Raw genomic sequence first — 15248 nt, 5'->3', positions numbered from 1 at the left:
TGTGCTCATGATATGGTGCCCACAAAATTGCAGGGTGGGGAAAAAGGGCCTATATGATGTTTTCCGTAATATTATGTTCTGTAAATCTATCATTACAAGTCTGGCACATCACTGATGTAGGGATGGCATGGGACTAATGCAGGTCCTAGACAGGAAAGCAACTAGCTTGGAGTGAAGGCACAAGTCTGGGTATATTTGCACTGTAACACAGAGGAGCTTGAACCCAAGGAGAGAACACCCAAATGTACAGAAAAAATTATCTCAAACTACAGTGACATTAAAGATGTTTGCAAGCATATCAATACATCTAAATAAACCAGCTGTCTGATCCCTAATAGCGACAAATGCTCCCCTGAAGACATTACTCCAAAAAAGCAAGAACTTGCACTTGAAAAATACAATCCCTTTCTAGGAGTATGCACTGTATAGCCAAGGTTAATGAGTGTTAGCTCTTCCTTTTTTTCCTCCCTAAAAGCAGGATGAAACGTCAACCGCTGCCTTAAGTTAGAATAACTACATACTAACCACATCTTGTTCTCACAAGTCTACAGGCAACTTTTATTCTAAATGCAACTATCATAAATCAACATTAAGATTAATAATGTGGCTTAAATCCAGTAAGATTTGCACAGTACGTATTTGACATTTGGTTTTTCAACCATTAGCTCATTAGTAGTAGTTTGCTCATTCATGCAAAACGGAATTTTAACACTGAACTTTACACAGTTCCTTGCAGAAATCTCTCTGCAGGATTAAGCCACCCTCCCACTGAGCACAGTGTTTGGTCTGTTTGAGAGAAACTCAACATCCTATTTCACTAGATACTGAAGACTCAAAACTCTCTGCTACTTTTGTTCTCAATTAACTCAGAATAACTCATCTTCAGCTCAAGATCTTTAATAATGCTTTTAGCACAGAAATCCATATGAAATGTCAACAAGCAACTGCAGAAGCAGCATAGTAGAGCAAAAGGTTGAAGTATAATTACACGCTTTTTCCACATCTACAGACTTCATGTTGTATACAGCCATCATAACTACCTTTTAATAGCAAGAAGCAGAGACTATTGTAATCTCAAAGAGTTGGATACTTCTTTTTTCCTGGAAGAGAGGAAGGTAAGAAATAAGCTTGCACTCACTGTTACATTTCACATGTAAGGGAGACATGGACACATGTTCTGGGATGCCTTCGTGCTGCCATCAAACATTGCAGCCAACTATACAAGCCAAGAATTTGGTTCCATACCTAAAAAGGTCCCTCAGACATCAAGAGCAATAATATTCACCTCAACTACTTCCTGAAAGCTATACCCCTTTTCCATTCCAAACAATCATTTTTTCGTTGCAAGGGGAAACGAAGTCACAGGAGACAACCTATGCTAAAAAGGAATGCTACAGGATGATTTGCAGTCAGACTACAAATTGTAGTACAGAAGTAAAAATCCACTCCTATATGAAGAAAAGCATTATTGGACAACATATAAGCAAGTCTGGACTAATGGCTAATGATTCATCACAGTTTTGGAAGTAAAGCATTGGCAAGAAACTAAAGGAAAACTCCACAGACACTAAAGACCCAAACTATAGACTCTCACACAAGCTTAGGAAAAAAATAATTATAAGTTTGTTTATTAATGCTACTTCATTTTACTACTTCATCATTTATTCTTGCTGAATGCAGCCTTATTATGACATATGGATTTCTCATGTGAAATTCCAACACAGACTTGATTCAAAGCAGAATACGCTCAGCCCTTGAAGTTCTGCTCATATGCAGCTCTTCAAGTCAAATCATGTAAAACCTTCAGCCTTTTGATGACTTGCACCTGTCTTAAAATATTTTGAAGAATCCCTGGCTACTCAGAAATTGTTTTTCCCCCACGTCTAATAATCTTTTCTGTAACGTAGTTTCACTTCAAGTTTGCCAAAAGCACGTTAACAGCAAGGATGGCATAAAGAAATCTAATCCAATCAATGAGCAGACAACTGTTTAATATAGCCAAATAAAATGTACTCATCCGAATCGGTCAGATCGTGTTTTCTCCAAACCAGTAAACAGCTGCAGACACAGTCTGCTTCCCATCAGATGTTCTGTGTATAACAAACTATACCTTGTATCTCTGATGGTTCACTAGTAACTTTTCAAAACCATGACTTTCGAAACATATGACAACTATATTTTATTGAAGAAAGAATAAGCTTACACTGCCCAAGCCACAAATTGAAGACCAATCCAGAAACCCTATTAGAGGTGCCAAACGTCTGCTGAATGTCAGTATTTGCTGGCATTTTTATTATTATGAATACAAGTGCAGACCAACTTCTTCAAAGAAGAAACACACTTCAAGCGTGACGGAAGAGGAAAAGCTCACAACTATTATAACAGCACAGGAGCAGAGAAAATAACTCCTTTAACACTGTCTGGAAAAGGTATCCCAAAGGAGTAGTTGTAAATGTGTTTAGAAGATGGAGAACCTTAAAAATAAATTCACATCTATCTTCATTCTGGTCTGTGGTATCAACGGTGCTAAAATAACTAGCAACTTTGAAAATCTAGTAAAATTTTGATTGCCACAAACATAAAAACTACTCTTAGTGAGATTGTTGAAGTACAAAACTTGTACCCACCATTATTTTTTGTGACTTATTTTCAATTCATTCATGAGAAAAAATCCTTGCATACGGAAGAAGACACAGAGGAAGCCAGCCAGACCGAGACACATTATCAAATCTCTGAGCAGCAGTAAGTTATTATGAGCTTAAATCAGGTATTTACTATTTTTGCTTGACTACGTACGTAAATTCCTAGCCCTTTAAAAATTTAACTGACTCCTGAACATACTTCAGAGAGCTGATTTTGCACTAATGTGACAGTTACAAACTAAAATTAAGTGCATACTTTCTTTGACTCAGAGTAACAAACAGGACAATAAATCGGGAATAAACAAACAGGAAACAATGACCCAGAACACAATCTCTCACACAGAGGACAATGGAGATCGGTCTGGTAAAAAATGGGACATCAAAGCCTAAAATTCTTATCCTACCCTATCCTATCCTAAAACTCTTATCCACGGTTGCAGCCCGAGTTCCCTGTGACACACAACTCCAAAAGAGCTCCCCTGTTATTGTGATACCCTGTGGAAGCACAGTAAAGAAAACTGGAATTAATGTAACTTTTAGAAGCATTAATTGTAGTTTTGATGTCTACATGGGTATCCCCTGAATAAAACACAGAAAACACTAAACAGCTGTATCAAATTCCTTTTCTACATCTGGTTACTTATGGTAAGAATTGCAAAGAGACAACTCATTTCATCCATTTGATAGTTCTTGAAATTTACCGGATAGATTTGTTAGGTAATGAATGAGTTCTTGAATATATCACAAATCCAAGTTCTAGAAGATTTTTGGTGGTACGCTCAGTAAAATGACTTACTGCATTGTGACGGAGCAGATAAAGTAAGTGATCAGAGCTCTGATTTCCAGTATTTGGCCCCTATGTGTGACTGGTTCACGAGAGTTAGAAAAGTAGGTGAAATTTTGAGGTTAACTGAACAAAGAAGTCCGCTACATTTCTTTTTGTTAATATCATTCATATATTAAGGAATGTATGCTACGCTTGATGCATGACTTCATGAAAGATTAACTGCAAATAACTACCAAACAGCTGTACAGCCTGTTTTCCAGTATGTATGGAAAGATAGACAGTCCATAATGTAATGTCTTGAATTTCAGCCCTAGCATAATAGAAGATTGCCTGCTGATTTTACATCAGCTTGTGGTACAGGTGCAAAGGACTTAAGTTACAGGCAAGTGTAAGGAAAATTAATCTAGAAACCAGAAGAGCAGCTTCCATAAACAGTTTATAAAATTAATTGCAATAGCATACACACCAACTCCGGATGTGTAACCAGCTATGCTATCGTTGACCAATACAATCAGAATACATAGAAAAAGCCAAATAATTCCCTCCAAAGGTAACTGATATAGACAGATCATATAACCAATAACTGGGAATTGGCCCATCCAAGTTATTCCTGGAAATTTATGGGTCTCACATAAGAACCAAAAATGTCTGTTTTCATTAAAAAAAAAAAAAAAAAAGAAGTAGAGGGAAAATGTCATTCTTGCACGAAACTTCATTTGAAGTGAACATAATTTAGCTTTTAGCTACTGCTGCAAAAGCTGTAATTTACAGTAGATGAATCACTAATGTCTCTTAAAGCTATGAACATACATACAGGCCATGTTTTATCCCTATACCTCGGGTGTTATAACTTTCTGAAGAAATCCCAATCTGCTTATTAAAAGAAAGATCAGATAGTAGAATAACTTATTTCAGTAAAAACTCAAGCCAAGAGGAAAAGATAAAGCCAGGCTTTAGGCACCTACTCTCAGAGCCACAGCGCAAAGAGTTGAAGTAACCGTCTCAAACTAAATTTCTCTAAGCATGTCAAAAAAGCAAAGTTGCATACCTTTGCAAATTGTCTAAAAAAGTCTCCAAAATCTTTCTCAATACCACAAAACACGTGGTAGTATAGAGGACATAATGAATGTGCATACAGACCACAATTGTTGAGAAAGATTTGTTTATAGAATTATGACAGAGAAATATGATTTTTTTCTCCCCTCAGAAAAAGACATCTTGCCCTTTGCAATTCTAAGGCTGCAGATTAAATTGCAACACAAGTTGTCAGAATCTATATAAGTATACTGTATTAAGCAATTCAAAGCAAATCAAAACAGCTACATGCATGCTTTTTCAAAAACAGGCAAGAGGCAGCAGGCAGTCTGGGCTGCTTCTCATCTGACACCAAGATACACATGTTCAAAGAACAGCATGAGAACCGAATGAAAAAGGAAAAAAAAAAAAAGCTTTCTGATGCTTCCTCTTTCTGGAACTTTGCACAATAGGAACCTGATGCAAAGCTGTGTCAAGGGCTGTAATATATATCACACATGAAAAGCCCTTTACACCTAAATACCTCTCTATCTTAGGCAAATAAGGCTTCCTTTTTTTTCTTAACATTTCTCAAGCTATAGTTCTCTGCAGCACATACTGTCATACAAGCTTAAGTTCACAAAAAGCCAACACACAGGCACAGAGCATTTTGCATTTAGATTTATCTCTGCCAGACAACATATTTAGCATCCTGTTTAGGGGCTGCAAGACTTAAAAGGCTACAGATATAGTATTATTCCCTTTATACCAATCTAATTTGGGATGAGTCACAATAAGTCTTATCTGGATAGTACCGTATCAAACACAGCCCACCCAAGACATCTAATGTTAACCACAGTTAACCAGGAAGATGCATAAAAATTTGTTGATTATTTTATGGAGCAATCATCACCTCTACATTTGCATGAATATCAGGAGGAATGGAATCTGATGCTTGCTATAACTTTTCAGAAACTAGAACGAAGAGACTTTGGATTTCTCTAAATGTGTTTCATATTTATGTATTTGTGTGTTCTGGAAATAACCAGTTAGCCTACAATGCCTTGCTATCCATCCCAAATGGAAACGATGTTTCTCTTCTTCCACTTTTCATATTTTCTGTGTTAAATATTCTTTAGGACAAGAGACCACTTCTTTGCTCCAAAGGTAACAGTGATAGACTTAAAAATTACAGTTAACACTTTTAGCAACAAGTCTGATGGGGATTTTGTTTGTTTCTTTAAAGATACAGCTCAACTATTCTACACATCCTAGTATGAAAGCAAATATTCTTGACATCCGGCCTTTGGACTTGGTTTTGACCACAGCCTTGCTGAAGTGACTATACCGACCCAAATTCAAATCACTTACTAACACCCTGGCATATGTATCTGACATCCTGTCCACTTTCTAGTTACTAAATTAATACATTTCTACATATGAAAAACACACACCAAATTCTGTCCTTTCTACTGAAATTTGTATTTCATCATCTGGCAGGCATACAACCTTCAAATCAATTCTTCGGAAGATACTTATCCTTGTCATAGGTCTGATTTTACTTTTAAAATGAAAACCCAAAACTACTATTATAAGACAGAAAGGATTTTATGCGTTACAAAGTATTTCAGTTATAAGCAAGCTCTGCATAGCATAACTCTTCTAGCTTTTAGAATTGTATGGAAATAAGTACCCCCTCTTTCAGGCATGTATTTATCTGATAAACAATGTCTTTAGGTTAAGCTTTAGCAGAGTGAATTTTATATAAACCAGTAAAAGTTTAAAAAATAAAAAAAAGGTCCAGGTCTTTTGCCACAGATGCTATGTGAAATTATGGGGAGTGGATTTGAGTTTAGCTTGACATCGTACCTCACTGGCTTTCTTTCTCGTAGCAAATCTTCCAGACTCTTTTCACAGTGTTCAGCTGCCACAACCAGTCTCTCTAATTGGGGGAGAAAAAAAAAAAGAAAAAAAAAAGAGAAAGTATAAGAGGACTAGAGTCCAAATGAGACAATCTCAGTATACCTTTTTGGCAGACGTTAAAGTATCTTGACATACATTGTATGGAAAATTACAAATAATTAAAAGTTAAAGATGTACAACTCCTGGATATCGCCACCATTTTCATTTATGAGATACATCAGATTATCTTTCCTGTTTCCTCATGCAAAGCACTGTCAATCCATCCATCCAGTAACCTCCCAATAATTGTTGAACCCCTCAGCCAATGTCAGTCAGATTTGACTTAAGAATAGAGGTCTCAAAGAAGATAAGCATCTACAAATGTGCAGAAATCTGTGGCTGGGTTGATGAGAGAGACTCAAAGTAACACCAGCTCTGAGAAAAGGGACTCAGTGAGCACAGGAGTTTCAGTCCTGATGTGCCACCTACCACATTACTATCTCTAGTACCTCTTGCCCAACAAATAGCTATAAGATCTGCAGGGGTCCCACATGTTCCAAAGTTTAAGGGACTGGCTCTGAATACAGAGGAAAAGACAAAGCAATTGTTGCACTGACGGCAGCAATTATAAAGTAGACAAAGACGGTAGTGTAAGATGTTACATGGGGGTGTGAGATAACTCCTAAAGAAGCTACCTTTGCTACTTCCACAACTTTTAGAACAGCTAGTGGTGAATGTTCAGATTCACATCTAAATCAAACTAAACTATTTCAAACATATTTTTATAAGAAGGCTGTTACAGTAAGATAAAGATGAAAAATGCTTTGAGGTATAGAAGTCATCACATTAAAGCTGGAATGCTTGTTACTCAGCTCTTAGTTTCTCTTTTTTGAAATCAAAGGACCACTTAAACTTTCTTTGGAAAAAAAAAATCTGGGATTGCCTTCTGCAATGCTAGCAAAGATTTAAAATAGTTTAATTCTAAAAAAAAAAAAAGCTTCAGTTTGAATCTTTTTCTGTTACTTTTATGTTCCCCTTTTGAGGGTCTTCAGGGGCAAATGCATACATCTAATTTTTTTTTTTTCTGCATTTTTTCCTAGTCTGCTTCTGTATTTCTCTGTAAGGGCAGAAACTTACATTTGCAAGAAAAATAACATTAAATTGCTATGCATAGGATTGATAAGTGAAAAATTCTGTCAGGATCAGAATGATAAAATTTGCCACCAAATTTACTATATCATTGAAAGGGATCAACTGTTATTCCAACCACTAGGAACAGAAAAGTCTCCTGACTTAATTGTTAGGCATTTTATTTGCTATTCTTCTGCTTCAATTAACAGAAGATACTTTCTCCTTCACGTCATTGACTCTTCATTGTCAAAAAGGCCATGCTTTCCTATTTAACCGTATCTTTCACTTACTAAATGTTATGTTAGGTAATGTTTCTTAACCTTTCATCCCAAACAGTAGTGTAAGAAAATCCATTTCCATTTCAAGAGATACTAGTGAAAACAAGATGAAAATGAATAGCTTTCTAGATCTCCTGACGGCAAAAAATGAAAAATTTACAAGTTTGAGAGCAAACGAAAACACACAAAGAACCCCCCCACCCTGTGGAATACTTCACTGTTTGGAATCGGCAATATCCTCATTTTCTAAAAATCTGAAACATCCTATCATACTGCACTGTAAAGGGGAAAAAATTACTTGCTCTACTTTACAAGACCCTGTAGCTAATCAAACAAATACATACAATGCACTTTTATATGGGAACATTGTTGATTTAAAAGTTAAAGGTGGCAAACACTTAAATTGTCACAGGCATTGCAGCCTTTTTGTGGAAATTAACTGTTGTAGTTCTGCTGAGATTGCAGCAGAATAAGATCAACTGGAGCAGAAAAAAACCAACAGAAACCTTATTTGAGTTAATAAGTGTGATAACAATTACTAAAAAAAAAATATCAGAAAAAAATAAATATCAAAATAGAATAAAGTAATTAAATAAGATCAACTGGAGCAGAAAAAAACAACAGAAACCTTATTTGAGGTAATAAGTGTAATAACAATTACTAAAAAAAAATATCAGAAAAAAATATCAGAATAGAATAAAGCAATTGTTAGTGGGAGAGATCTTAAAAAGCTAGAGTAGAAAAAAAGGCAAGCTTGCAGTCAAGACATGAGATGACTGAGACAACAAAAATGGCTGCAAACCAAGTACATGAAACCTAACCATCACATGAAAACCTTCACAAGATTAGAACATTGGTGTAGGAGCTCAGCATCAAAAATACATGTATTTCAGTGTCCCACACAACAACATGGCACAGCAATTGAGTACAAGAATTTTACAGTGTGGTATAAAAGGAAGAAAGTTCTTAGTTTGTATCACTTAGCATCATATATAACAAAAGAGGACAGGCAACTTACCTCCACCTTGACTCTGTAGAGAAGAAACAAAAGCACCAGTACTGCCAGCCACAGCAAAGGTATACAGTCACTTTGAGACTGAAAAACAGCTGCTTTCTGGTGCTATAAAGACAATATTCTGCTCTGTCACCTTTAGATATATTGTCACAAAAATATAACTGTAACCATACATAACATTTCTTTATTAAACAGATACTCACCATGTTTACCTCTGGTAATGTCAACATACTGACAAAGCCTGGGATGGGTGATTGTTTTAAGGATTTGAAATCTTCCCAAAATTTTGATGGAATTAGGTGTCAGAGGAAGGCCATTACTCCCACAAACATCATGTGGCAGAGCTGAAGCGAAGAAAGTGGAGGCACCAATCTCAGTGTCTTTTAAGGGAAACATCTTTTTCGCACAATCTTAAGCCCTTCGGAGCAATTAGTATTCCTTAAAAAGAGAGCACAGAGTTCTTGTGACTCAGCTTACTAGATACGCAATTAAATTTTTTTTTTTCTCTGTTACGAGGCAATGGGGCATTTTTGCATAACAAACAAAGGAATAATACAGTGCTATTGCATCATAAACACTACATTTAAAGATGAAAATATAGTGATAGTTTTAAACGCAGATTTAAGAATCAAATAAAACTATTTTTAGGAGCAGATAAATGCTTTAATCCAAGAGATCTTCAGACAAATACTGGAATACAGTAGGTTATTTTTTCAAAACCAGTAAAAGCACCAGACAGAAAAAATCTCTTCTAAAATACCACCTCGTATCAGCAGGCCGCAACTCCAGATTACCACAGTTAGTGTTAATCAGCATCTATTAGCATTACTAATATTTAAAGCTATGAAGTAACAGTCTTCTGTCCTACCACCCTTGCTTTCCTTATGCATACGTAAACTGCTAACTCACACACTGACTCAGAAACAAATGAAGCAAGTAATCTACATTCAATATTTCTGTGGGACAGTCAAGCAAAACAAATTAGCTTGCAATTTAATTTGAGGAGCATTTAGTTTCATGGCCGTTTTTCTCTCTACTCTGAACTATGCATTTCAAATCAACGCAGGCTAAACATTTTCTCTGCACTTTTCCATAACCAACCATTATGCCATTCAAGAATATGAAAACCTAAAACATTCACAAGTAACAGACACTTCTACAGTCAGCTAGGCCTCAGGTAAAAGTGCCTGACCTCTGTTTACTAGCAAACTAAGAATTTAATCTGAGGGACCAAGTACCAAAATCCAAAAACTGAATCAAGCCTCTGCTCAGTTCATTTCTGGATTACCCAGATGGTGACCTAAGACACTACAAGCTGACATCAGGCAGTATTATCCCTCTGTACATGTTAACTTCCATAGCACCTACAATTTGTGTAGAAGGCTACATACACAAACAGGGATAAAAAGGGCAATCTTACACGCTTTTAAGTGAGTTCTGGTCTCAGAACTTTTAAGTTGCGATGGTGACGTAGATGGTGCTTCCACATAACATGGATGAGAAGCCATAGAACAGAAAAAACTTCATTAACGAGCCTATGCAGAAGGGTACCACCCAGCTCACTTCAACTCCAGAGATGCTATGGCACAGAGTGTGGAGGGATCTGTGTATACAATCAAGAGAAGTAGTCCACTGATGTGAAAAGCACATCCAACTCTTTTGTCAGCTACAGAATAGTAATTATACACTCTAAAGAGTAGAAACAGATATGCACTTGCTCCAGGAAAACACGAGGAAGAACCCTCAGGATTTGAAGCCCATAAGATAAATAATATGAAAAGCTTAAAGCATAAAACCAACATAATTCTTTCAAACCAGACGTAAATCTCAGGGCCTTCATGAAACAAAAAGAAAGTAGAACAGGATTATGCAGAGCACTAATGAAGCTAAGCGCTACTTCATATTACTCTTTCAGTTGATATCAACCTGCTGCTTTCAGGAGAAACTATCCCCTCATCAGAAAGTCACACAGGAGAAACAGAGCATTTAATACTTTAGTGTCCCAAAATTATTTTTTTCTCTAAGGGAATAACCTTGTTCTCAGCAGAAAATTCCCAGTAAAAACCTACTGAGTTTCTTTTGTGAATCTTAATTGACAGAGTGACCACATAACAGGTTGCACAGAGATCCTTATGTACCAAACGTATTTACTAAGTCTATACAAATGGAAATTATAGAACATATCTTCTGTTTTAACTAATACAGTCCAATTTAAGATACAAAGCAAATGTAGGACTGCTTTCCTTTCTGTTTGTTTTTTCCCCCCGAAGAAACACCGACACGAGAAAATAAATCTGAAATAGCATTGATCATTGAAGTTTTTATAGTAGTATTTTTGTATTAACTCTTATTTGTAAAGATACAATGCTTTCATATTTCATGAATATTTAATATTTTTGGAAGGGGTTTTAGGGTGCCAACAATGCAATTTATAGCTAAAATATTCCATTGGAAAGACATAAATTGGACTGAGTGCAAGCACAAAGATTTATTGGCAGCCAGCAAGTTCCAATTGGAAAGATTTAACTATGTATTTATAATAAGACCCACATTTCTCTAAAAACATCATGTCTACCAAATGAATTACGTGGTTTCAGAAAGAGAATATATATTAACCATGAAGAAAAAAAGAAGTCTTGATTCAGAGAATGAATTATAATCTTGCTTGCCAATACAGTCTTATAATAATTGCTCTAAAATAATAATAAAAGTTAATCAGAGTTAAGGGGAAGAAGAGTAAAATTATGCCAAACAGTGAGATAAATTATGTCTCTAAAAAGTTAAATATGTAATGTACAATATGTTTATTCAGTTAAGAAATGTTTTCAGTTTTACCACAGAAAAATAATATGCTAAATAATACTTCTCTAATACATTGTACCTGCATTCAGCTGACATTTAGAAAGGAATTTTAATAAAGAGAATTGTTAAATATCATCAATTGAATAACCATTTTAAGAGACTAAACTTTTCTTGTACTCTAGATCACTTGGTCTACAAGGATGAATTAGACTACCTGCAATGCTTTCAACTAGACAACTGCAGGTTTATCACTCACTTCCTTTGGTTAGGACGTACACAGACAAAAAGGAAGAAATGTGAAAAGCAAGCAATCTTTCCTGTCAGCCACCTAAAGGAATCAATAAAGAATTTTAAACGGTATGCATTAAACCAAGTTCTCTTATTGTAGAGTTAATTCCATGGAATTCATCAAAGCAATGACAAAAATGGTCTCTGATGATGGAAAAGAGCTAGTTCTGCCAATAACTACCTTCACAATTAAACTCTGATCTCTGTCCAATTCCAGGGACTGACTTGAAAAAAACCAGCCAAGTAACCCCAAAACTAAAAACTCAATCCTTCCACCACCTTTAAAAAGTGTCACATATTGGAGCTTAAGTGAAAGGGGTTTTTTTAAGTAAATTATTTCAGTCTAGTCACTTCTCCAGTAAGTTACTGACATTTCTAAATTCAAACACAAGTGTTATACATATTTTAAAAATTAATCTGAAAAAATATCTTATGTAACTATTTTTAAATTGTAAGTTGTTTTTTTTTCTTTTTTAAATCCACATCAAAGTCTGGCACAACTATAATCATAGAGAGTGCTACACATCCTCCTCATGTTTAAAGCACACAATTTTACACCTCAGACTCACCTTTTATATACAGAAAAGACACGTATTGCATTAATTTTATGATTTGGAGGAATGAATTATATCCTGCAGTACTTATCTATTACTTTGAAATAAAAAGAGGAATAGAAGAAGGAAGGTTTGTTATTTTAAACTGACACCAGAAACAGTTAAGGCAAATTCAATTTTGGGATTGAATTCTGGAAATTCAATTCTGATAATCCAAAACAATGAGGATGGAAGAAGCAGCAAAGACTTGTCTTATTAGTGTTATCTAAAATTACTGAGTCGTTGTTTCCAAAGCACCATTTATTCTGTATATGAGACAGGCTATCACATCTGCAAAATAGGTCTGGCATCAAGATTAGCAGTCCAGAAGCAGCCTGTTTTGCATCCCACCTCTGAATGACCTTCCCTAGCCCACTACCTCCCCATCCAAACCTCCCTTAGAAACCTTTACAGTACAGAAGACCACTAACCAACATTCTAAGCGAAATCCACCACAAACAAAAGACCTTTATAAATTCCTAATTAATCTTCAGACAAGCACTATTTTGATAATCTTTCTTTTGACAGCTTTTCCATGGCCAGCACTGAGAAGTACAATACAAAACGTAGCCCCTCATCCACTGAGCAACTTATTTGCTCCTCTGAATACCTACTGCTCTCAGAGAATAAATATTGTTATTCTTCAGAATTTAGCAGTTTCTAGCCATTATTTACAACTTTTTCATTGCAGCAGTGCTAAAGCAATTGAGTCAACGGACCCTAAGAACTTTGTCCTTAAAAAGATAAAAAAGAATCAAACATATACATTTGACTCACATAAACAAATACTGCATATACAAATGGAACAACCTGAATGAATCCATCTTGCAAAATGCATGTATGGTTTCTAAAGCACCCACATGCAGAAATAAAGACAACTAGCCACGTGGGCTAATATCAGTTAGTAATTTGAAATGGCTAGTTATTTAAATGCCTCCTGAGTATCCAGGTATAAATGTCCCTTGCCTAATGAAGGCAGCTTTTCAGAATTAAAACATAATTATAATCAGTACTGCTATTGAATTATTTTTAAAGCAATTGTGAACGATTTCAGGAGAGCAGGAGGCATGAACTTCCTATGCTTACAGTTTTTATTAAATCACAATATTTTCAAGGTAGCCATTTCATAAGAAGAAATTCTTTCACAAAATACCTTTTCTTCTGCTCTTAAGTCTTAAAACACTCCTGTTGCAACTACAGTAATTACTAATTTGATAAAGTAACTGAAATAAAATATGTAGTTTTAGCTACAGTGTTGCTACTTCACAAAAAAAAAATATTGTGTGATTTGCCTCCTAGTGTCCACCATCACTCAGCTATTCATGAAGTCTATTAAAACATACAACAGATATTGAAGAAAAGTTGAATTCATATTCCTATGGAATGGAGCATAGAAAATAAGTAGGGGTTTGTTAGGACAATCACAATAATGACCTGGGATGCCTTCACTTCATAATAATAATAATGATAAAAAAATATTAACTTATTAACTTAATATTAACTAGTTTTTGCATGGGGTAGGGGGACTGGATTAACTTTAGTTCACCTCACAAATGTTTTCATCTGCAGTATAAACTTTTACTACAAACACCACTTACACTATAGAGATTTTATAAGATTGCTTAAAAATCTAAATGTAAGCAGTACTGCATTTAACCAAACATTTTCCCTGGTGGCATAACATCAAAACATCTTCTTTTACAAAATTTTCTAACTTCTCTAACATTCATTGAAGTAAGGAATATTCTACTTATAAACAAAGAATAACTATGGAGTCATGGGCAGATAGTTACAGACCATACACACACATTTAATGTTTTTAAATGTTATTATTCTGTCCAAACTAATAAATTCAGATCAAAAAGAAATACTTTGCTTCAGATTCCAGCTACACCAATTCAGCAATAGATAAAATACATAAGTGTGCCGAGATTTTTGTTATAATACTGTTACCCAAGATAAACAGAAAATGCAAACCAGATTTTGACAAAGCTCATACGTCATTATTTTGTCTTCAACAAACACACAAATTTGGAGGGAAAAAAGGCAGGTATCATGAGTTGAAGAGTTATTTCATGAAAATGATAAACAGAAAACCTTTTTCCTACTCTAGAAGGATTAAAGCATCGATTCACTCAAGTGAAATATAAACCATCAAAGATTAAGAAATGCTCTCTCTCAGTAGTATTTGGAGAATTTTGCCATACATACATGAAAGCATTTGAATTCTCTGTAGGTAGTTCCACATAAGAGGAGCTACCGGTGTTGTTTGGAGCATTTACAATGTTAGTACATAGATTAAGATGTTGCTACTTTGAAAGCAGCAGTAAGAGTGACACTTACGGACACCTCAAGTTCTGTATTTGCAGCTAGAACATCTAGCTACTGGGAAAAATAATGACACTTGGATAGCATGACGAAAACATATAACAAAATTTTGATAGATCAGGATAGACTTTTAGTCACATCTATATTATAAACGTGGGTGGTTTTTTTTACCTGTTTATCACTGTCTTCTGGTTACAGCCTGTCTGCCTGTTCTGCTACATCAATGTCCCTATGTGCATAAAAAAAACGGGGTTTGTTACCATTTGATTTATGCAGTATACACGTCTGTTCAGGAATTATATCTAGTAAAAGCGAAATTAATTTTTACCACTTTTCTAAGTGACTGCTGGAAATGCCGATAACCCCGGGCAACCTCTCAGGCCCTCGTCTGCCCAGAGACCCCCCCCGGCCCTGAGGCACTATACTCAGGCCGGCGCTCGCATCCCAAAACCGAGCCCAAAAACACAC

General features: G+C 35.5%; 1 protein-coding gene across 3 annotated transcripts in view; it reads right to left on the bottom strand.

The window, feature by feature from the left end:
- Nucleotides 1-9190, bottom strand: part of TBCK (TBC1 domain containing kinase) — a 117183-nt gene extending 107993 nt beyond the window's left edge. For 2 of the 3 annotated variants that reach the window (XM_009885498.1, XM_009885499.1), the window contains exons 1-2: nucleotides 8973-9165; nucleotides 6313-6385 (exon numbers count right to left, since the gene is read on the bottom strand). In XM_009885498.1, coding sequence (XP_009883800.1) covers nucleotides 6313-6385; nucleotides 8973-9165 — 266 coding nt within the window. Of the gene's footprint in view, nucleotides 1-6312; nucleotides 6386-8972 lie in introns of all 3 variants that reach the window. The other variant, XM_009885497.1, reaches the window with a different exon arrangement.
- Nucleotides 9191-15248: the final 6058 nt, after the last annotated feature.

Source organism: Charadrius vociferus, unplaced genomic scaffold, assembly GCF_000708025.1.
Source record: "Charadrius vociferus isolate BGI_N301 unplaced genomic scaffold, ASM70802v2 scaffold55, whole genome shotgun sequence".
In the NCBI taxonomy this organism is placed as follows: domain Eukaryota; kingdom Metazoa; phylum Chordata; class Aves; order Charadriiformes; family Charadriidae; genus Charadrius; species Charadrius vociferus.
Note: the sequence above shows the minus strand (reverse complement) of the source record. Positions and strands in the feature narration are given on the sequence as shown.